Raw genomic sequence first — 22981 nt, forward strand, 5'->3', positions numbered from 1 at the left:
ATATTTTATGGTTTAAGGAAAATGTTCAAAAATAGATTGGGGTGATGAATACACAACTATACGGTGGTGCTGTGAACAGTTGATTATACACCATGGATGACTGTATGGTGTTTGACTATTATCTCAATAAAACTGAATTAAAACAAAAAAAAGCCCATGGGACCAGAATATCAGTGGCCCAGGGTCTTAGTCCTCCGGTTACACTGAAGGAGCTTGACAGAATCTTTCTTTTTTTAGGGATGGAAGCATTATCCACTTCGTGGGAAGAACAGCGAGCATCCCATGAAAATCTGTTTCGTACGAAGGCCCTACACAAAGTATTTACTTCGTTTGTAAGAGAAGGAGAAAAGTTGGATATCAGCATGACTTCCTAAAATATTTTCCCTGGGAACACACCAGAAGTGAGTAAAATAGTACTGTACACAGTCCCAGGTGAAAGGCTCCAAGCCTTGCCTGGGGCTGAGCTGGCCTGGGGTCAGACACCTCCTGCCTCCTCAGCATAAGGGACGTGTTTGAGTCCATAGACCTTGGCTTTGGGGCCAGTCACGTTCCCTGTGATTGCTCGGTTGTTACAATGCTCCTGCTTATCTGTCTTTGAGGGATTGGTTGATTTGATTTTACATTTTAACTGAAAACTATAAATGTTTTGGGGGATTAACATAGGGCATTTTGTGAAAGACTGAAGGTGTATCATTCAACTAAAGTGTATTTCTAGCTTTTGTGGATGCTTTTAGGTAGTTCTGCCTCATTTTCCTGCCTGAGACTCTTGTAAAGGAAGTTCTTAGAAGACTCCAGGTTTCTGATAAGCGGTGATTTGTATCGATAAGAAGGGAAAAAGGTGTTTAATCTTTGGTTTGGAGCAGTGTATTCTAAACCACGGCTTTATAAAGAATAATAGTGTGAGAAAGTACTATGGATAAAATAATCAGGGTTCTATGTATCTAATATTTTGTTTCCTAAAACATCTCAGTAGAAGTAATAGATTGTTAGGTGTGAAAAAGCATGGTTGGAAATCTCCTATAAATGCAATCGTTGCAAAGGGTAGCTGCCGCATCTCCCTCCCCCATATCCTTCTCCTTGTTCAAGTTCTAGGCCATGGCAGCTCCCCTTTCTTCTCCATCTCCTAGTCCTTTAGTCTACCTTGGTTCTTCCTATAACCATGGATCTGCTGGCATTTTTTTGTTCCTCAGCTCATGGGAGTAAGTAAGTGTGTAGCTGGTTCACACATGTGGAAACCTGGGTCTGGCTGGCCTGGTCCTGCCGTTTCAAATCCCATCCCTCTCCTCCCTTGTCCAGGCAAAAAGAGGAGTCATTACTCTTGCCCCATTACTGCCTGAGGCCCTGAGCCCATGCAGGCCTCACTCGAAAACGGCTGCTTCTGGGACCTGATGGTTGTGCGGTAACCTGCACGCATGGGAATGGCCACTCACTGCGAAGAGCATGGGACAGTCACACCAGCCTGGAAAAGACAGCTTGGGGTGCCATTTATAAGTGTCCTAGTCAAGCTCTTGCCTCCTAGGTGTGTGGTGAGGAACAGATGGCACGGGTTAGCAGAGTACTTAAAACTTGCCAGATGAGAGGTAGTAACAATTTTCCCAGTGATCACATTCAAGTTGAACAAAGCTTTTAATAAAACAGTTTTGTTCTTTATCAATACCTGTAAATTCTCTTTTAAAGCAGTAGCAAAGGCAACTGTAGCAAGAGCTCAAAAGGCAAGGCAATATTGGAAAGTTTTTTTTTAACAGAAAGTTAAAAATATAAATGTAGATCTGTTTATATATTTTTCTTTCAGAAATAAACTCCCCCACTCCCACCCAACCAGGTAAAAGGAAATATTGCACTTTCTGCTCTCGTGACTAAGGTGACGGGTTCCAGAAGAACCTTTCAAGATTATCAGGAACATCAGGACTGGGGCCATTGAGCCTATCCCAGACCACGTGGGGAATCGGGTCTCCAGCTGGCACTCTTTCCTGGGTGAGAAGCACTGCCTGCAAGGTCCGGCCCGGAGCAGGGCCTCCCCACCTCTGCTCCCAGCCCAGAGGGAGGCAAGGGCAGCTCTGCTCCCCGATGACACCTGCCTGCTCACAGTGGCCACGGCCTCTCAGGGAGAAGGTGCTGGATTGGGATGAGGGCTCAGGAAGGACTGTTCCGGGCTCCTACTCTCTGAGAACCATGGCCACCTGGGAGCTCACATGATATCCACGGACAAATGGAGGCTTGAGGAGATTTTTAAACCTGAAGTCTGTGTGTGTGTGCACTTCAACAGTCTGGGAATGCTAGGACTTGTCTGTCCTTTCCCAAAGCTTTTCTCTGATCCCAAAAATTAAATCCCCCCTTCCCACTGGACTGCTGTGGGGCGAGAGGCCCTTCAGGAGCTGTCCACCACCTGATGGGGCAGGGTGACAGCGGGGCCGTTGTGGAAGGCTGCGGGCCTGTCGCGCCCCTTCAGGAAGAAGGTCAGCAGCTCCCCTTTCCCTTTCACAAAGATAGGACCCCGCCTCACAAAGCGGAAGCCATACTCTCGCAGGATGACTTGTGTTTCTTCCACCACCTACAGAGGGAGAACAGAGGGGGAGAGCTCAGGGTTACAGAGTGGGGGGGGGGGGGTGCTGGGAGTGACCCAGATCCTACTAACATCACGTGATCCCCGGGCTGCAGTCAGCGCTGGGCCCAGAGCACTCTTCTTCAAACCTCCTGAGCCAAGCCCCTTCCACTCCACCTGCCAACAGGCTTGGGACAGAGGCAGTGGGCCACAGGGTGACGTGCCTGGGGCCCTCCATGGCTGGCACTCTTAGTCCTTTCTCTCCTAGGAGGACAGCAGAGGTCGCCTGTGTGGCAGCGCTCTTGTCTGGGAACTTTCCCTCTCTGCTTTTCTGTTCCCTTACCCATTTCATAGAGCTTTTCTGGCAAACTCAGCTGATACAGTAGGCTTGCTTGGGGGTGGGGGAAACGACTGGAGGCACAAAGTGTCAGGAAGTTGAGATGCAAATCAGAATACCCCTACCCAGAATTTGTAATTGGGTTGTGGAGTATTTCCTCCCTTCTGCTGAGGCTGGCTCTAGAAGCCTCTCTTCCCAGGCATCCCCTTGCTTTCACAGCACTGCTGGCTCCGTATTTGGGCCAACAGACAAAGGGAAGGCAGCTTCAGCGGCAAAACGCGTGCTCTCCCGAGTTCATTCCCATCCCCTGAATGTAGCAAGCTCAGCTCCGCTGCTGGACTTACTTGAATGTTGCCCATGACCCCAGTGGACTCCATCCTGCTGGCTACGTTGACCGTATTGCCCCAGATGTCATAGTGGGGTTTCCGGGCTCCAATGACCCCAGCCAGGACCCCTCCTTTGTTCATGCCTGGGGAAAGAGGCAGAAAGTTCAGCCTGGCCACACGCCACACCTGGTCCTTCCCACTCTGCTAGCTCCCCTCCTGTGAGACTCACCACCTGACCCCAACCACAAATCTCTTAATTATAAAGCACCATCATATTTCTTGTCAAACTTGCCTCTCTAAACTCAACTCTAAGCTGCCAGAGGGCAGAAATCTTTGCCCCTCTTTATCCTGTTCTCACCATGTGCTTGACAAGTGTCAGACACCCCCAGTATGCAAATTATTCACTGGGTCCCAGCACCAGTTTCTCTACTACAGGTCCTCCACACCCTCACCCGGGCAGAGTGAGGTCCCCTCCCCATCCTGTCCTCAGTGTTTGCGGTAGCGGGTGACATGAACCTCTGATGGGCTTTCAAAGGGTGAGCTTGACTGAGGCGAGCAAAGCCATCAGCAGGCACAGAAACTCTCTTGGGAAGGGAGCAAGGAACTGTGACAACCCAGCCAGCTGAGAAGGAAAGCAGGGCTAGCATCGTAGACGGTATGGGCAGAGCTGACTGTTCCTTCAGCTCTGAGTGTGTTTGATCATCTAGAAAAGAGACCGGATTCAAGGTTCTTAGGGTCCTGTCCAGCTCTCAGAGCCTATGAGTCCCCCCAGCCTGGACGCCCCAGCTCCTTCCAAGCGTTGAGCCCTTCCTAATGGTCTGTCCTGGGTGCGAGGGGCAGGTGAGCCTGCAGCCCTTACCTATGCGCAGCATGAAGTTGTTGAAGGACTGGTTGTTGATGTTTGTGAGTGTGTCCTTCATGGCCAGTGCAAAGTCAGCCAGGTCGGCCAGGTGCTGCCAGCGCTCCTTGTCTGACTTCTCTTCCTGGGCAGAGGGCCAAGGGCAGAGGGCAGGCCTCAGCAGCCCGGCCTGCCCCCTCCTTCCTTCTCTGAACATCAGCCTGGAGGTGGATTCCTAACCATCGGTGGCAGCAACCTCTAGGTTCACCTGGGTGCCACCCGCAGGTCTAGGCCAAGGCTGGCCCGTGGGCACAGGGTTTACCACTCGGTGGCTCCCGTCTGCTGTCTCTTTGACTATGGGCCAGGTCCCCTCACCACCTCGTTCGAGCCTTGTCTGTATGTTTCCTGTACTGGCCCCTGTTCCAATTCCTCAACTAAGTGATGAGCGAGATGGTGCTGCTTTAACCATGTGCACCAGATGGGGAGGGCAGCAGCCCAGCTCGGACAGTCGTAAAGATGAAACAGGAAGAATAAGAGAGCATGTGTGGTCTACTGGTCTCTGCTCGTAACCTTTCCTCCCTATTTGCATGGCGTGGTGCTGGCGGTGTGTGTGGTGACCCCTGTACACAATACGTGACTTCTGCTGCTCCTGCAACTTCTCATCTTCACAAGCTAGGAGGGGGCTGCCTCTCTGTGCCTCAGGGGCAGGGCCCAGCTCCCCTCTCAAGCCACTGAGGGTGGTCGGTTACCTTGTTGGAGCCGGTGAAGCCATTGGTGTTGACGTCCGGGGTGACTCCCGAAGCTGCCATGTAGGTGCTGCCAATGGTTTTGATCTTGGTGATGACCCGGAATTTGGGATTGTCCAGCAGCTGAGGCCAGGGGAAAGGAAAAAGGAATGGTCAGCACAGTCCAGGGAGATGAGTGAGCCGACTTAACGGCAGACCCCACAGAACACCCGAGGTGCTTTTCTGTAAAAGCTCGCTTTATTCAGCCACTCTTCTGCCATTTGATCCTGGGCAAATTTCCTAATTCTCTGAGCCTCAGTTAATACAACCTTAACATTGGCAAAAAATCGCCAGTTGCCTAGGGAGGTTGATCATGCACGTAAGAACATTTTCCCTGACGTACGGGTTACCCAACAGATGGTTACTGAAACTGAATTTGAGGTTGCAGGAGTCGAGGGGCTGGTCCTTACCCTGTGAACCTGTGGGTGATTCCCCAGGCCCATGCCTCACCCCCCAGACCTCACGGTCCCAGGTCGTGGCAGAAGTCCCAGCATCGCCAGGAGGGCTTGTCTGGGAGAGTGTAGCCCATCTAGGGCAAGCCTCTCACTTCTCCGACTTCCGCAGCCCACCCTGGGGCGTGATCGGCAATGGGGGAGCTTCGTGGCAGGAGGAGGGGGCAGGATGGGAACTCACGGAGTCGAAATCGGAGATGATCTCGTTGAGGAAGCGCAGGCACTCGATGCCCCCATTGTTGATGCTCTCCTCCGTGTAGAAGTCGGCAAAGTTGGGCAGGGAGGCAAACATGACCCCGATTTCGTCATAGGACTGGCTATAGAGCTCCTGGAAAGGGACAGGGCCACAGCGACCAAAGAACGTTTGACAGGACAGTGCGAGAGAACCGAGCCCATCCTCCACACGCAGTTCCCACGCTGGGCTCCTTGGGCACACACCTCTCCCAGATCATCCCAGCTCTGAAAAATCAGAAACTAGCTTCTCTCGTCCCTCCACAACCCTAGCTGTGAGGAGGAAGGTCCAGTGCCGGGAAGGGAGGCCTAAGACCATTCTGTTTTGAGATCAGTTGACTGAAAGCTGGGCTTGGCCAAGGCTGGTCTTGTGAAATGGGGCCTCACAGAGAAGTGTGGCCATGGGTCACAGACCATCCCTGATAGTGACCTTTATAAATGGGCCTCTGAGATTCTCTTCTGTTCCCATCACAGCTGCTGGTTGGATCCAGCTCCACCCGGACCCTGATACCACGCCCTGAGAAGGCCTGGGCCAGGGGGACGTGCCCGGCAGAACGAGCCAGGAAGGCAGGAGCCACGATCCTGACCTCGTCTCTCTTCTTGGAACCCAGGAAGTGGCGTGCCACGTGCTCAGGCAGCATGTTGGTGACCAAGGCCTCGTTCCAGCGTCGCATCTCATAGACACGTTCCTTCTGGTTGTGAACCTCGATCTTCCACGAGAACAGGGTCCGCGCCAGCTTTTCCACCTGTGGACACAGACACAGGCAAGGCGTGTGCTCCAGGCCAGCCATTGGATAGCAAGGGGGAAAATGGGACCCTGAATGGAGGGTTTCCAGTTGAAAAAACTGGGGGGGGGGGGGGGGGGGGGAGTCTGGCTAAATAGCAAGGGAAGTTAAGGCCCAGAAAGATTCACTAACTAAAAAGGCAGTAAGGACCAGGCCTCCCAGGCTCTGTGGTTACAGCAGAGATCTGGGAGGCCTTCTGTGGATGTTGGGCCTCCTGGGGCCTGAGTGTAGCTTTAGCTCCGACCCGGGTGCTGGCAGCAGAGTGAACTCTCCATTTCCCACAGGCCCCGTTTTGTCCAGAAGGCTGTACTTTCCCTGGCAAACCACTGGGTGGCACTTGAGATAATGTGGGGCAGGACGTCCCCTGTATAGACACTTCTCCTCCCTTTTTCTTTTCCTTTTAACCAAACAAAAATGTCATCAGCTCCATGCCCTTTGCCTCCTGATTCACAGTCACTATGTTGATGACCCCAGAGCCACCATGAGTGCAGAGTCTGAGGCCCTGGTGCAGCCCTTCACCTGCTGTCCCCCTTCCCCAGGGTGTCCCTCCAACTTCCTGGAGGAGGTCAGAGGGAAGAGCATGGCTGAGGAGGAAACCAGAATGCTGAGAAGGTGGTGGTTTGACCAGGGTCACAGGCCACACTGGGATTTCTTAGGAGCTTGGGTTCTGAGCCCCAAGGACTGCTTTTCCAGGAGGCCGTGTAAGGTCACCAGGGGGTGTGCAGGCACTCACGTGGCGGGAGAAGTAGTAAAAGCTCAGCATCATGACGATCATCATCACTGTCATCGAGTACTTAGAAGGCACCAGGGGCAACCTGTGGAGCAGAGTGTGAGCCAGCTAAAAGCACCCTGCTTCCCCCACAGAGGGGTTACCCGTCTAATGCTACAGTGTTCCTCTGTGAATGTACCTCAATTTACATACCCAGCTACAGTTGACGAGATGTCACAGGGGCTGTTTTCATTAGTTGTGTGTGTGTGTAAGTGCGGCTGTTGTGAACAGTGCGCGGTGAACGTTTTGTACATACATCCTGGGGCAGGTACGTGTGCCTGAATTTCTCTACAGCTTAGGCCTAGGAGTGGAATTCCTGGCTCAGAGGTCTGTCTATTTTCAACTTTACTATATAACTCCAAATCCTTTTCCAGAGTGGTTGTACCAGCTTATACTCCCACCAGGAATTGACGAGTTACCACTGGACTTGATATGTCAGACTTTTAAGTTTTGCCAAACTGGTAGGTGTGTGATGGCATCTGGCTGTGGTTTTAATTCGCATTTCCTAGATGATAATGAGCTTCAGTGTCCATCATCAACTATCGATCTTTTTTCTTAACTTACATGAAAGGTCTAGTCAAATCACCGAATCCTTAAAATTCTTATAAACTTTTGGGGTAAAATGTTGGAGAAGTTCTAGTCCTGGAAGCTGAGACTCAGGAAACCTGACTCGCTGCCTGCAGTCCCCCGGAGAGTCACTGCCTGGGCCATGAGGACCCAGGTCTCCGAATTATGGAGGTGGTGGCCCTCCTCCTCCTCCACTCCCCACCACCTGTCTGTCCTGCAACCAGTTAGACCATGTACCTGTTCCTTCTCTCGTCATCTAGATCAGCCTCGTGTCCCCCCCCCCCCCCCCAGCCCAGCCTGCTGCTTCACTGTCTGACTCAAGTAGTCCAGGTCGTCCAGGTCCACAGTGAAATCACCCACCCTCCAGCCACCTGGAGAACTACACATTCACTTCTCTAAGGCATACCTCCCAGATTATGTACCCCTGGAAGGGTGAGACCATGAGGTTTTGGCCTGTTGTATTCCCCATCTCTAGAAAACAAGGGCTGTGAATGCAGACAAGGGGGGAAAGCAGTAACTCTCACCTGACAGTGCTGTTGACCCCAGGGCTGGAAAACTCCTGCATCTTCTCCAAGGCCACCGCGGGAAAGCTGTTGGAGAGATCACAGCCCACTCAGGCCCCATCTGGGTCCGAGAGGCTGATGCCCAGCCAAACCCTGAGGAATCCCAAATCTTCCACTGCTCCAGAATGGGAAGGATCTCTCCTGAGGTCACAGCCAACCCGCGGCCTGTGAGAAGTCATGAACCCTGATTCCCATGCAAGCCCTTGCTGAGCCCTAGAGGCAAAGAGTCATCTCAGTGCAGGCCCTTGACTGTGACATGGAGACGGGGTGGGAGAAAGGAGACAATATGGAGCCCCAGTCAGGCCTCCGCTTACTCGTCTTCCTGGAAGCGCTTGTGGTCATAGTCATCAAAGATGGGGCTCCAGGCGTAAAGGTTGACGATGGCCACGGCCCCCGTGACGAGCAGCATGAGTGTGAGCTTTACCATGTGGCTGACCTGCACCAGCATGATGGTGGCGATGAGGGACAGCACGGCGACATAGTTATAATACTTGGGGTTCTCCACGCAGCCGTCCGCTGTCCCCTGCGTCCCTGCGGTCCCGTTGTTGGGTCCCGTGTAGTACTGGAGACAGCTGAGCTGCAGGCCGGGATGGGTGGGGGGGCGAATAGGAGGCACGAGGGAGGGAAGACGCTGGTTAGAGGAGGCGATGTCATGGCATGTGTCCCCTCGGGTGCCACTTCCCATGGGTCCTGGGGAGTAGCAGCCAAAAGTTAGTAACTCCTGCTAAGAGCTTTACCCTCATCTCAACTGATGTTCAAAAAATTATCATCTTGTCCTGACTACAGAAAATGCAGAGGCTGCACTGGCCCCAAGAAGCATCACTGGTGAGTGGTCAAGCCAGAACCTGGAGCCAAGTCTTAAGGCCTCAAATCCAGGATGCCTTGCCCCACATCGGAGTGTTGATTACGGGAGGCTGGGGGGCTGGTCAGCCTCCACCCATAGCTTCCCCAGCTATGCTCAAGCACCGCTGTTTGGGGGAAGCTCACTGCCTCCTGGACTCTGCCGATTCCACTGCTGGGCAGACAAGGTCAGTAGAAGGCAGAACCCAACCTACTTGTCCGTAACTTTCACCCACAACCTTGTCTGGCTTTGGGGAGATTGTCAGCATGTGGTTCTAGCACACGTCTCCCTGGTTTCCACCTCTCCCCCAGTGCCAGGATCTCCACATGTCCTGCAGATACCTCTGACTCTGATCACAGTGCTCCCCAGGCCTGGGCACCAGCCTCTGGGCTCCTGTTCCCATCGTGCACGGAGCTGGGCTTCTCTCCCCTTGGCTCGGGGCACCGTGCTGCCCGTGGGCATGGGGAGCTCTAGTGCTCCTAATTTCTGGTTCCAGCTGGACTTTTGATCAATTGGTCACAGTCCTGGAACTTCCTAACTTACACTGCTACGGCCAGAATAAGTCTCCATGCTGAGTTTTACCCCCTGTGTATTAAATTGTTAAAGCAAATTAAGTAAAGAAATACATAACATTCTGTTTGTTAAAAGAACTTTGTTCAGAGTGTTTATGAAACTACCAAAATTGGGGGGGGCCAGTGATGACAGACAGGGGAATCGAAGGCAGATGCACTCAGGGCTCAGTACATGTCTGGTGGCTCTGAACTGATGGGTCCAGATCTCCCACCCCTGTCCCTTGTCCCTAAGAAAGCATTTGGTGCCTTCTCATAGGCCTCCCAGCTTCTCCCATGAACTGAGCAGAGAACACAGGAAAGCAGACGACAGATGATGATTTTGTCTGTCCCCAGCCATTTGGGCTCTACAAAGCTACCATCTCCACTGACCCACCTCTAGGAAGGTCTGGGCTTGTTTAAGTGGGAGAAAGCTAAACAGAGGCCTCTTATAGTGGAGCAGGTATACCTTTCCTGCTCCCGAAGGATTCCTGCCCTGGCCACACTGTAAGGGATATTTAAGATACACACAGTGCTCACAACCATTGTGTCCCTTCAGCAAGGAGATATGGGGGAAAAAAACTCAGTGTTGGGAATTAAGAACCACTTCAGTTGGCTCTGTCACTTACATGACCTAGAGGAAGTGAAGTAACCTCTCTGAGCCTCAGTTTCTTCATAGGAAATTGCAGATAATAATACCGACTTCTTAGGAGTGTCATAAAGATTAAATGAGTCAATGTTATGTAAAGCACTTAGCACAGGGTATTGGGCTCCTGGATTCTGGGAGGCGGGGAGCTGTGGGGAAACAAGGTGGTCTCACAGGTTCCATTTGGCCGGAACGATTTGTTCAGGAACCTACGTGCCATCGCAAACCTGTGCCTAATGGCAGAGGAAGAGGGTGACAAACTGCTCGTGCCGGCCAAGATGGACGCCCTCGTCCACTGAAAGCAGGGGTGTCCCTTCAGCAAGGACAGCAGACGCTCACCATGTCCACAACATTTGCCATCACCAGAATGAAGATGGCTAACATGGCCCAAGTGTTCCTGGCCCAGCGGGTCCGGTCGATCCAAGTCGAGAAGGCCACGAGCTTCTTAGGAAAGGCCTAGGAAGGAACAGAATGTCAAGGGCCACGAGCCTTTGGCAGCCCTTTCTCCCACGCACACGAAGGCTAACAATTCCGGTTGCTCCCATACCCTAGTCCCAGGAACCTAAAAAGCAGTGTTCTGCATGTAACATGAAACTGCAGAGCTGGGAAGAGAGCACAGGGGGCCCTTGAGATGTGTATGAAATAGCAGGGCCTTCAGATAGCAAAGCCCTTTCTGGGGGACAGAGTGACCGTCCCAGGAGGCTGCGTGGTACTGGCTAGCAGGGACCTGACCCCAAGCTCCAGGTAGAGACACCAGTTCAGGAAACAGTTCTCAGGGCCAGTCACACCAGATGGCTGCCCTTCCTGGGCCCATATACCGAAATCCTCTGAGTCACCTGCAAGCCACCTGCCAGATTAACTTTCCTAAAGCACTGCTTTTCCCATATCATATTGATCACAGTCTCTGCCTGGCACCCTGATGCCTTTAGACTGGCTTGCCAGCCCTCCTTCCAGCTGGGCTTCCGTTTATCTAGACTCCAGCTTACTGACACTCCCTCCAGCGCCACAGCCCAGCCGAGCTACCCAGCATGGGTGCTCAGCCAACAGTGACTGCATACGGAACACGTGAAAGAATGCATAAACCCTGAGGCATCCTAACAGAAGATGGTAAAAGTCCCACGAGAAGCACAACTCCATCAACACCCAGTTTCACAAGATGTGCCACTCACCCCAGCTGGCTTTTGTGCCAAAAAGAAAAGTGCTCTTACCTGGGGAAAGATGGCAGCCAGCGAGCAGACCGTCAGGATCAGGAGCAGAATCTCCCCCACCACAAAGGCCATATAGTTCGTCATTAGCCTGGAGCAGAGGAGACAGTTGGGGAGGGGACCAGAGGGAGTGGTGAGACCGGGTGAGGGGTGGGAGAGGAGGCAAGGGAAGGGAAGGTCCTCCAAGCAAGGCATCAGCCCGTACCCAAAAAGCCCCATGTGGTGACGGAGTTGTCCCTGCCTGCTGCACTGAACGAGATAAAGATGCCCTGACCGGAAAGGCTGCAACTGAGCCAGGGCCTGGGGCCGTGCCCCCTCCCCAGCTACGCCTGCTGACTGGGGTGTCTCCCAGGCAGGGGAAGATTCATAGATGCCCTGGGCAGAGCCTAATAAAAACTTGGAAAGTGACTCCTGGGAAGCTGCATTCTGCTCTGTAGCTAGGATGAAGAGAGAGGATGTAACGGGGTGTCTCTTACTGCTGTGGGTGATCAAAGCGACCCACTGATGACTGCACAGAGCTAGAAGTTGGCAAAGTCCTTCCACATCCATTTTGTTCATAAACTCCAAAAAACTTGCTGTCTCCAAATCCTCCCCAAGCTCAAATCCAGTTCATTTGATTTTCACTCCATCCCCTCCACTGAAAGCTCTTGCCAAGCGCACCAAAAACCTCCGCGTGGCTAAAACCCAGCGTTCGATTCTCAGTCACTTCCAAGCCCTCCCTGAAACATTCTGTCACTGGTATTTCAGGATATTTTCAGTCTTCTCTGGTTCTTTCCTGTCTCCCCATCTAGAAACACTGCTGCACCAGAGCTTAGTCCTCAAATCACTTCTCTTTTCAGTCTTCACTCTCCCTTGATGACCTCAAATCCCTCGGTTGTCAACACCTTATGTGCTGATGACTCCCGAGTTTCTCTCTCCTACCCCCTCCAGCACTCCAGATTCATTCTCAGCTGCCCTCTTGACAACGCCACTTCACCTCCTGCAGGCCACCTCACAGTCAGCAAGTCACAGATCAGATTCCTCCGAGTTGCCTCCCCAAATCTCCTTCTCCATCCTTCTCCATCTTGGCTAATGGCAACCCATACTCTTACCTGCTTAGATTGCAAAATGGGGATGCATCCTTGACTTCGCACCTTCATACCCCACAGCCAATCTGTCAGCCCTCTCTTCAAAATATATCCAGAATCCCTGAGTCAGTGGGGAACTTCAGCCAATGAAATCCAGAAGCCAAAACCCTTATCTTCTCTGCCATCAGCCTGACCCAAGGCACCACCGTTGCCTGCCTGCATCACTGCAGTGGCCTCTTGGCTGGGCCCACTACTTCCCACTCTTCCCACTCAAATCTATTTGCAAGATGAGTGGTCCTTCTAAAATACACATCCTAACAGGTGATTTCTCTTCTCAAGCCCTTGCTGTGGCTTCCCCTTTTAAGGGAATGGTCTCTAAGACCCTGAACTCTCTGCCTCAACTTCTACTGCTCTCCCTGGACACCTGTCCCCACAGCATGGCCACCTCCCCCTTCCCCAGAGGCCGGACCCACTCCCACTCAGCACCTGTGTCTGAAACATGCTTTCCCGGATAGTCATCTCGTTCACAACTCGCCTCCTTCAGGCCTTGGCTGAAATGTCACCCTCTCAATGAGGCCTGCTCTTAGATGAAAATGCAAACAAAAAACTGACGGCCAGCACTCCCCATCCCCCACCTTGCTTTATTTTCATCCGTAGAATGTGTGTGTGTGTATATATACATGTAATTTGTTCACACCTATATTTCCCCCCAATAATGTAATTTCTATGCGAGTAGAAATCTGCTGTATGTTACGTTCACTGCCATCTCCCCAGACCTTTACCGCCAGGAACAAAGTAGGCCATGAAGAAATATCTGTGAAATGAGATGAAATGAATTTGATCCTCACAATGATCTTGAAAGTTAGCGAGGGCAGGTACCACCCGCCTTTTACAGATGAGGACTCCGATGCTCCAGGGCCTCCCTGTGACTTGCCTGAAGCCACAAAACCAACAGGGGAGGCAGCCCCAAGCCTGAGAGGGGCGAGGAGGCCAAGGCAGGGGATTCCTGAGCAGGAGGAGCTGCTTCTGGCCACAGGAGGGAGGGAGGACGTCATCCTGCACTTGGGGCTTCCCGGCAGCTGGGGCAAGGACTGTCTTACACCCTCCTTGCCCCGAGGATCTGCCACTGTGGAAGACAGGAGGCCAGCCTGGGCTCAGGGCCTAGAATCCATCTTTACCAACATGAGCCAAAGAGGATCAGTCTTGGTGAGGGAGGTTGGGATAGTGCCTCGGTCCCCGTCATCTCCTTGTCCACCCTTCTGGACCCCTGTCCATCAGCTTTCCTAGCCAGTGTGAGCCCAGACTGCTGCTAGTGCTGCTCCCAGAACCCAGGGGTGGAGAGAATCGGGTCTGAGAATGCAAGGAGGCCACCGAGGCTGTTCCAGTGAGGGGCAGGGAAAAGACAAGGCCTGCGCCTCCTCGTCCAGCTCCAGCTCAGGCACCCATGGTCCTGGGGCCAAGAAAGCTTGCAGCCGTTCACCACGCTGGAGACAAGACCTCGTCCTGTCAGCTCCCGGCCCTGCCCTCCCTCACCAGGGGTCGATGAGGGTCTCGACCAGGACGGTGCATAACAGGACGACGCAGGAGCAGCTGAAGGCAACCCCGCTCTGCTTCTCCTTCTCCACCGAGTAGCGGGTCTCCATCTCGGGGTCCATGAACCGCATGGAGAGCAGGAAGGTGCTCCTCTTCTTCACTCTGCACCCAGACAAGCCCCGTGAGACCCAGATGCACATCCTGCCACGGCCACAAGGCAGGGCTGCCAAGCCGCACCCACGACGCCCGCCACCAGCTGCGCCCTGGCCGGGCGGCCGCCCCCCACAGCACTTACATCTGGGCGGACTCGCGCTCCAGCAGAGCCTCGTTGAGGAGCTGGTTGAGCTCGTGCTCGTCCTCAGAGGCGTCCACCACGCGGTCGGCCAGGTCCTGCAGCCGCAGCCTCTGGCGAGGGTTGGGAAAGGCGGGGTTGTCCTCCTGTGGGCAGAGGGGAGGAGCGGGGGAGCTCACACGATGGGGACTCACCCCTTTAAGCACTAAAACCCTCAGGGAAGGGTCTTCCTGCGCTCCCATGTGGCCCCATCCCGCTCGGATTGAGACCAAAGCTCTGGTCCTTCCCGACTGCCCTGGACCTCTGGGTCCTTGGCCCTATGGTCCCTCCCGGCAGCTCTGCCCATGCTGGGGGCGCAGCCCTGGGGGTGGGACAGCCGCGGGGTCCCTCAGGCCTGGCCCAGCCCACCGCGGAGGGGAGTGAGGTTGTACTCAGCTGGAGGCACAGGTGCCCTTGCGGGTGTGAACGACCCCAACCTGGGGCTCCTGGGGCTTAAAGGGGCTCCCATGTGGTTCAGGAGGCGAGGAAGAAAGGCGGGAAAGCAGTGGGAGATGCAGAAACAGCTCGTCACAGCCAGGAGGCTATCAAGGGGAAGGGGCACTTATGCCCAATCACAAAGGGAAAGCTGCAGCTCCAGAGTGTGAACCCAGGCCGTGATCCACAGCCACCGTTCCAAATAATCATCGAGACAGGGCACACTCGAACCGTCTATACGGGTCCAAGAATGGATCTGCTCTTGAGCTCAGATTTGGCCCTGGCTGGCGATGTGACCCCCTATCACTCATGGCCCCCAACCCTGTTTTCTCCAAAATGGGGCTGGTCTATTCCCGAGCTGGGTGATAATGGCTGTTATGACATGAAAAATTACAGGGTGCTGAAGCCAGTTCTTTGCCCTTCTTGTTGGAAAATAACATCAAGTCTTTATTTCCACTTTATATCAAGAAAGTCACATTAAGAGAGAGTTATTGTATGCCTTTGTGCTCAAGAAAACCCCAATTTATGTTAAGCCCCATCTACCTCCTACCCCAGCATCGGCTCTGCAATACCAGGGTGAGCTGCCCTCCCACGAGCCTGGCAGAGCTGCCCACGGAGGATGCCCAGGCAAGGGAAATACCCAGTGTCAGCATTTGCTGTCATCAGTGAATGCAGGTGAGAAGCTGCCGTGTACTGGCCATTCTGGACACTCTCCAGATGGCCCTATGCCCTCTGGTGGGTGGGCCAGCATGTTAATTCCTTGCTTTCTGGGGGCATTGGAACCCCCCTGGTGTGCATGGGACTTACAGGGTTTGGACCTACCCAAAGTGGCAAAGCCAGCCCTGAAGTCTCACTTCCAAAACAGTCTCAGATCTTACAGAACTTTCCAGAGATATCCTCACTGACCAAATCTATAGGATTCTGGGACATCAGAACTAGGCAGGGTCTCAGAGCGCAATCCTCTTTAGAGCCCCCAACCCCCCGCGTGTCACCATGAGGAAACTGGGCTGGGGGTGGGGCGACCGACTGAGGTTAATGGCTAAAAAGGAGCAGAGCCCGGGCTGTCGCCAGGTGTCCCACCCCTGGCCCAGGACCCTGCTGCCCACCCCCTGGCCCTCAGCTCTTCACATACCTGAGCATCCTGCTCCTCGGGGTGCTCTGACGGGGAGCCGGGGTGGGCGCCCCCGTTGGGCTCCTTGGTCTCAATGAGGGCAGGAGAGCTGGGCTTCGAGGAGGTGGGTGCTCCATTCAGCAGGGCCTGTGGAGGGAAGGGGCGGCCGTCAGGGCCCCACATGCCAGCTGCCCACCCTGCCCTGGTTGGTCCACTGGCAGTCCGGGATTTCCCCACTAGAGTTTGGAAGCCTCGTAGATCTAGAAATTTCCTCCTCTAGAGCATTAATTTTAAAAGTGTAATTTTTCCAGTATCAATTTCTACTACTAACAATTCTCTAAGCAGAGAAAGACCCAGTTGCTCCTACTTCTACTTCTCAACAATTACTGATGACACAGTGTTTTGTATGGAGACTGTGAAAAGCCTTCCAAAAGTCTGAATAAATTCCACAAACCAATTTCCCCAATGATCCTTTTTCCTGGACAGAATAAGGTAAGCACTGGAACAGAGGGGAACCATTCATTTGCTTAACAAGCATTTACTGAGCACCTGCTGTGGGGCAGGAACCCCTCCAAGTGCTGGGGGAACAGACACAAACACCCTGACCCCACGGAGCTTACACTCTAACGAGGAAGGGCAGGTAGCAACAAAATGAGCAAGTAAAATCTACAGCACATGAGAAGACAGTAAGGGATATGAGAAAGATAGAAAAGGGAAGGAATGGCTGGTGAGGGTGGAGGGAAGGTGACATTTCAGTAAAGACCTGAAGGAGCAAATCAAGCAGCTGTGGGAGGAGAGTTCCAGAAGGACAAGCCCATGCAGAGGCCCTGGGACAGGCGTGTGCCTGGAGGACTGGAGTGGCAGCGGGGAGGCCAGTGCTGCTGGAGCAGAGGAGGGGAAAGGGGGAACAGGATGATGACGTCAGGGAGGTGACAGGAGCCAGACTGTGTAGGGTCTTCCTGACGTTGCCGACCAGTGGGGGGGTTTTGGCTGATGGGGAAACCACTGCAATAACCCAGGCCCGAGATGATAGCAGCTCGGCCTGCCATGGCAGCAGTGAGGGTGTGACAGGTGGTGGGATTAGCGATCAGTCTTGCAGGTAGAGCCAACAGAACTTGCACGCAGATTGCAAAGGGAGGAGGCAAGGGTGACGGGGTGGAGTGGCCAGTAACTGAGATGACTGCGGGAAGGGCAGGTTTCCGAGGCCGGCTTCGGGCAAGTGCATCAGAGAGGCCTACAGCCTATCCAGATGGAGACATCCAGGTGCTGCGAGTTGAGTGCAGGGAGCTGCTGGGGCGGGAGGTCTGAACCTGGGAGATCACAAATGCTGAGCCTGGTGAGTGCAGGTGAGAGAAGCCACGAGCTTGGTACAGAAGGAGGAAGGCGTCCCAGGGCCCTCCACAAAGGCATCAGAGAAACATCTCACAAGCTTCTGAACAGTCCGGAGGGACTCATTGTGCTAATTCTCCACCAACTGTCCTCCCTGTTGCTGTTCTCAGCTAATCCATGGGAAGAGATTTCTGAAACCCTGTCACTTCCGTATAATAACTCATCCCTTCCTTTCCTCCTTCCTCATAGTGTGCGCGTTTCAACTCTTCCAGCTGGAGCTTAGGGCCTGTTTTCATGGCTTGATCACAGCCCGTCTTGGATTGGGGCTTTTGTAAACAATTGCAAGTTCGTCCTGAGTGCTGAGCTGGTTACTTGCGCACACGGGGGCTGACGGTGGTTGCCCGGCCCCGTAGTTAGGACAACTGCACAACAGACAGCAGCTAAGCTTTTAAGTGCTGAGAGAGATGAGAACTAACGAAGCAGCAAGGAGCACAGGCGGTGGGTGCCTGATAAACGTGAGATGAATCACGTGATGGACGGTTAAGATCTGATAAACCAAGAGCATCAAGAATCAGGGAAATACCAAGGTCAGGGGTTAGGCGTGAACTTGCAGTTCACAGAAGAAATTCACCACCTGGAAAGTGCTGGCCTCACTACTGATTAAACAAATGACACATCACAGCTCCACCTTCCCAACTGACAGCTACAGGTGACGCCACCAGGGCTCGGCAAGGGCAGCAGACAGTGAGTACACAGCGTGTGTCAAGTCCAAATGGCCTTCAACCTGGCATTTCCTCTTCTAGAGATGTACCTTTTTCAGGAAGGGGCCCTAAGAAATTGTCAGTGAAAGAAGTCTGAAAAGAAAATAACGCCCGTGTTTCCATTAGAAATGGTGTCGACTTCTTTGGTGAAGCGTTTAAGAAGAAAAAAGAATGCCGTGTATGTGAACACCCCTCGACAGTGCTCCCGTTCCGTGTCGGGTGGCACCCTAGGGGACAGCCACAGCGGTGAGCACAGCGGCTCCGTTCCCTCCCAGAGCTTATCTGCTCAGGCTTGCAGTGATTTGTCAGTACACTCAAAAAAACACAATTTTTTGTTAATTTGAAAATTTAATAATGGCTCAGGCACAGTAACTTCACAGATAGCTTCCTCCCTTCCTCCGTTCCCTCATCGATAATCCTTACGTGTGGGTCAAGCTCAGAACAATTCCAGCCTCAGATGAATGACTGTGCACAGGGCTATTACACAGAGTATGTAAACAACATAAAATACAAGAGAGAGTGGTGTCGGGATGGAAACATATTTGCCGTGCTGTGACGCCAAGGTGGTCCCTAGGAAAACCAAATTTGTGGGTAATTTTTAATAGCATTTTTGAATTTACTAAAAATTTTACATACCAGTAAATAATAAGTTTCCTTTCACTCAAAAGGTAGTTGACTTCTTAAATTACTGTCAACTTTTATAGAATGGCATAAAAATTAATTTTTATTTTGTTCTGGTGAATACATTGAAGGTTGGCATCCAGAACACATGAAAATACAAACGACCCATGCCACTCGTGACTTTCCCAGCATATGTGGCCAGATCAAGTCTTACTTCATGGGGCTTTACTTTCCTTCTGGAAATTTCCTCCTTCTCTGAAAGGCAGCTTCCTACATGTCTGGTTTCCTGAAGAGCGCTTACTGTAGCTCAGACTTTGCATATAGTACAGAAACCTTGCGCTGTTCTTTAACATTTAGCACCTAGCAACTTTCAATAACTCAAGGGTAGAGATCATGTCACAGACAACTTGTATTCCTTCCAGCACCAAGTCAGCTCAGCTTTCTGCACACAGAAGGGACCCACAGATGTCAGGGAGGCTGCCAGGTTAGGAGCATAGGCTTTGGTTTCAAATTCAACCAGGCCTCAGTTTACCCCTCTGAAAAGCAGATTTAACTATAGCCCATCTCACAGGCTGTCACGAGGGTTAGGTTAACTAATGGAGGCAGAGAAGTACTGAATAAACAGTGATCATTAGGTCTGCTGAACGGATGAATCTTCCATTTGTGTGTTTGATTTGCTGGTCATCACACAGATTTGGGGAATAAAAGGCTAGCTTCATTTAAAATTTTATCAGGAAAAAAAAAAACAAACCTCTATAAGAAGTCGCCTCTCCGGCCCCAGCTTCCTCAGCCCCACCACTCTGGGCTTTGCTTTAGCCGTAATTAGTGGACCTGTCCCGCATGACAAGCCGTCCAAGAGAGCCACCAACGCCTTCATTTTTAAGTCTCGTTAGATGGACTCATGACCAGAAGAAGGAAGGGTGTGTAAGTGATGGATCCCAGGGCAGGGAAACAACGTCCTGATCAGCGAGGATGGTAAAGGGTCAGCTCCTGCAGTGCCCGACGGGCCGTCAGGAGGCTCATGGTTGGCACTGAGACCTGAGGAAGCTGCACGTGCATCGAGGTCGGCAGACATGCCGGGAAACCCTGCAACACGGCCGGGCCGGCGGGCGGCCCCACGGCAGGGCTTGTTTTTTTCTGTCCCGTTCCTTCTTCCTTTCCCACTCACGAAACCTTCCCTGCCTTGGTTCTCCTCCTGCGAAGGTGCATCTGAGTCCTCGCCTCGGGCACGCGGCCCCCACGCCTCTGTGCACGGTCTCCCGATGCCGACATCACCCACCTCCAACCCAGCCACCCCTGGGAGCCACTCAGACGTCTGGGCGTTGTCTTGGGACGTGCTACAGTCCCTTAATTTCAGCCCTCTGAGAATTCACACTCACCCACTCCCCCTGAAACCAGCTCCCTCTCTCACAGAAGGACCCGCTGCAGGGCACTCAACCACTGTTTACACCACCCTGCCCCTTGCCTCTCCAAGTCCCACCAGCTCTCCCACAAGCTCTCTCGTGTTAACCTCTTCTCCACCCCCTGAATCAAGGGGACTTGAAGGACTCACCAAGCCATTGAGGCCGTTCTGGGTGGCTGTTTTCTTCACCTCGGGCCTGGATGCAATGACAAGGTAGGTTTCGATGCCCTTCTCTTCCAGGTAATCACAGCGGCTGCCCCCATAGCCCGGCTCCACGTCAAACTCTCCTCTCAGGCAGTCCAGGGTGCTTTGGGAGATGTGCACACGCCTGGGGGGCAGTGGGGGCCTCAGCGAGGGCTGCAGGGGTGGCCTGCACCCAGCCCAGACCGGACAGTGCCGCCACTACCTGCTGTGGGGAACACACCACCGCACCTCCCTACCGCAGCATGAGATCACAAAACAGAAAATGTCTCCCTCACAGGGCCGATGAGAGTATCAGATGAGACGCGGAATGTAAGTTCCGCTCGGAACTCTACAGTCGTAAGGGACGACCCACCGTGTGTGAGTCTCGCTGCAGCTCCTGCTCTGAGGGGGAATAAACCCCTTCTCGGAGGAGGCCCCTGAGGGTCAGAACCCTAACTGCCTCTGCAGGGGCTCCTGTCCCCAGTGGAAAAGGTTTCACTGGCGTCAACGTCAGCCCAGGCCGGGCTCACTCTCGGGGCCCTGCAGAGCTGCCCCTCAGCCCCTGCGCCCCCAGGGCAGGGCCTGCTCGCTGGACCCACTTGTGTCTCCTGTGAGGGAGCAGCTAAGAAGTGCACGTGCTCTTGGAGCCACACGCCATGCCTGTCACTAGTCCCATCAGCCTCGGGACAGAGGCGGCTGTGGCCCTGGCCTCAGCAGAGCTGGTCCCCGGCATCAGGGAAGCGGGGACAGATGACAGGCCCACGGGCGGGGAGCGGGCTCTGCGGGGCAGGAGGTCGGAACGCCGCTCCCGTGTGGAAGCCCCTCTCGCCGCCCCAGCCCTGCCCTCCCGCCTGCCCCGGGAGGCGCTCACCCAGGGATGCCGCCAGCCTCCATCTTGTTGGCCACGGTGACGTCGGTGGACCACACATCGTACTGCCAGCGCTTCTGACCCAGGACGCCGCCCAGCACGGTGCCCGTGTGCACCCCCACGCGCATGTCCACCCCGGTCTTCGTCTTCTCCCGCACGTACCTGCCGGGGGCACGTGGAAGGGAGGGTCAGGGCAGGGCCCTGCGCGGGGCCACGGGGCGGGAGGAGTTTCGGGGTGAGGGGTGCCTGCCAGTCGGGCCCACAGCCATCGGCCGAGGCTGGAGCAGGCCGGGCCCGGCCAGGCTGTGGGCAGACGGCAACCCAAGGCCAGGCTCTCTGGGAGAGGTCAGTGAGCAGAGCGGGGGCTCCCCGAGACCTCCAGTTCTCCCTGTGGTCACTCCCTGTCACTCGGGCAGCCCCCGTCTCACGGGGCCATGGACACAGGTGAACACAACAGCCTGAGAGCTCCAGGAAGGAACAAACAGGAAATTCAGAAACTTGCTGGGTGGGGAGTGGAGTGAGGCTGAAGTTTCTAAACCTGAACTGCCGCCCTCTGGGGTAAAGGCAGCTTCTGTTTCCTTCCACGCAGACATCCCAGGGGCGGGTGACTGACAGACGCTAAAACGCGCAACCAGTGCCTCAGCGCCCGACTGCCCCGTCCCAGGTGAGGAGCTTCCCTTCTGCCTGGGTGCCTGCTTTCTCCCAGGGTCCATTGCCAAGAGGACCCTCCTCCCTTCCGGGGGCCCAGGCCCAGCCAGCACAGTGACAACATCGGGGAGGAGCACGAGGAACACAGAGCAGAACGTCCTCAGCTCACGGGAGTCAGGGCAGGATCCTGGGCCGGGAGCGGAGAGCGGCTCCAGTCCCACCTCTGCCACCCTCGTCACACGTCCCAGGACCCTCACTGTCCTTTGACTCTAACCTGAGCACGGGAACGGCAGCCCGAATGAACCTGCCTTGGGGGTCGCGGTGAGGAAAAGGCAAGAGAAGGAGATGGGAAGACATTGGAGGAAAAAAATATCCCGGCCTCCAGGCAGCGTGAGGCGGGGTGAGGCACTTCCCACCGGGGCCGCCACCAGAAAGACGCTGGAGGAGGAGCCCTGACGCTCCCCGCAGCGGGGGAAGGTCAGCTGCGTACCCGCTGCCCGAGCCGGGGCCTCGCCCACCTCGGAAGTACCCCCACAGGGGCCCTGGGACGTCCGGCCGCCTGGCAGCCCCACACGGGCAGCCTGCAGCTCCCACGCTCCCATGTCGGGACCGCGAGCCCCGGGAGACCCCGGGACCCCACTCACGAGATGGCCTCGACCATGGCGAGCCCCATGAGGATGGAGCAGACGGCGTGGTCCTCGCGGTAGTCGGGCAGCCCGCAGATGCAGTAGTAGCAGTCGCCCAGGATCTTGATCCGCAGCTGGTGGTATTTCTGGAAGAGGAGGGTGAGGCCTGTGGTCTCCGAGCCCCCGAGCCCGGCATGGAGGAGAGGACGGGTGGGGGGAAACGACGGCAGCCAGGGAGGGCCCGTCACGGGCCACCGGGGTGCCCCCACCCTGAGAGCCGGTGCGCGTGGGGGTACTCACCGCCGCCAGCTTGTCGAAGCGGGCGAAGAGCTCGTTGAGCAGCTTCACGAGCTCCTGGGCACTGCAGGTAGAAGACAGCTGGGTGAAGCCCACGATGTCCGCAAACAGGATGCTGCCAGGGAGAGACGGGCACGGCAGGTGAGGCCCCCGGCGGGCAGAGTGGGACGCCACAGGCGAGCCCCGAGCCGACAGCGCAGCTCCTCCCGGGCCTTCCCCTCCACACAGCTCCCTCAGGGACCCGGGACCACCCCGCGCTGCCCTGCCCCCTCCCTCCCCCTGCCCAGTCCACCACCTCCTTCCTGGAAGGAGCACGGGCTTTAGAAGCAGGGGT

General features: G+C 54.6%; 2 protein-coding genes across 9 annotated transcripts in view; one reads left to right on the forward strand and one right to left on the reverse strand.

The window, feature by feature from the left end:
• Window positions 1–6275, forward strand: part of CENPO (centromere protein O) — a 47857-nt gene extending 41582 nt beyond the window's left edge. For 4 of the 6 annotated variants that reach the window (XR_005213284.1, XR_005213286.1, XR_005213285.1 and 1 more), the window contains 3 exons: window positions 238–401; window positions 1793–1974; window positions 5986–6275. Coding sequence is in view for 2 of the 6 variants with exons in the window: in XM_037812696.1 (XP_037668624.1) it covers window positions 238–374 (137 nt within the window). In the remaining 4 variants the exon portion in view is untranslated. The other 2 variants (XM_037812696.1, XM_037812695.1) reach the window with 2 other exon arrangements.
• The window catches only part of ADCY3 (adenylate cyclase 3), a 102789-nt gene continuing 81415 nt past the window's right edge, over window positions 1608–22981 (reverse strand). The window contains exons 4-21 of one of the 3 annotated variants that reach the window (XM_037812693.1): window positions 22651–22762; window positions 22369–22496; window positions 21080–21238; window positions 20176–20353; window positions 15934–16059; window positions 14331–14473; window positions 14036–14197; window positions 11439–11526; window positions 10570–10686; window positions 8510–8772; window positions 8157–8222; window positions 7030–7111; window positions 6099–6257; window positions 5462–5608; window positions 4793–4912; window positions 4065–4188; window positions 3224–3348; window positions 1608–2551 (exon numbers count right to left, since the gene is read on the reverse strand). In XM_037812693.1, coding sequence (XP_037668621.1) covers window positions 2369–2551; window positions 3224–3348; window positions 4065–4188; window positions 4793–4912; window positions 5462–5608; window positions 6099–6257; window positions 7030–7111; window positions 8157–8222; window positions 8510–8772; window positions 10570–10686; window positions 11439–11526; window positions 14036–14197; window positions 14331–14473; window positions 15934–16059; window positions 20176–20353; window positions 21080–21238; window positions 22369–22496; window positions 22651–22762 — 2482 coding nt within the window. In that variant the 3' untranslated portion in view covers window positions 1608–2368. Of the gene's footprint in view, window positions 2552–3221; window positions 3349–4064; window positions 4189–4792; window positions 4913–5461; window positions 5609–6098; window positions 6258–7029; window positions 7112–8156; window positions 8223–8509; window positions 8773–10569; window positions 10687–11438; window positions 11527–14035; window positions 14198–14330; window positions 14474–15933; window positions 16060–20175; window positions 20354–21079; window positions 21239–22368; window positions 22497–22650; window positions 22763–22981 lie in introns of those variants that run through there. The other 2 variants (XM_037812692.1, XM_037812694.1) reach the window with 2 other exon arrangements.

Source organism: Choloepus didactylus, chromosome 20, assembly GCF_015220235.1.
Source record: "Choloepus didactylus isolate mChoDid1 chromosome 20, mChoDid1.pri, whole genome shotgun sequence".
NCBI classification, from domain to species: domain Eukaryota; kingdom Metazoa; phylum Chordata; class Mammalia; order Pilosa; family Megalonychidae; genus Choloepus; species Choloepus didactylus.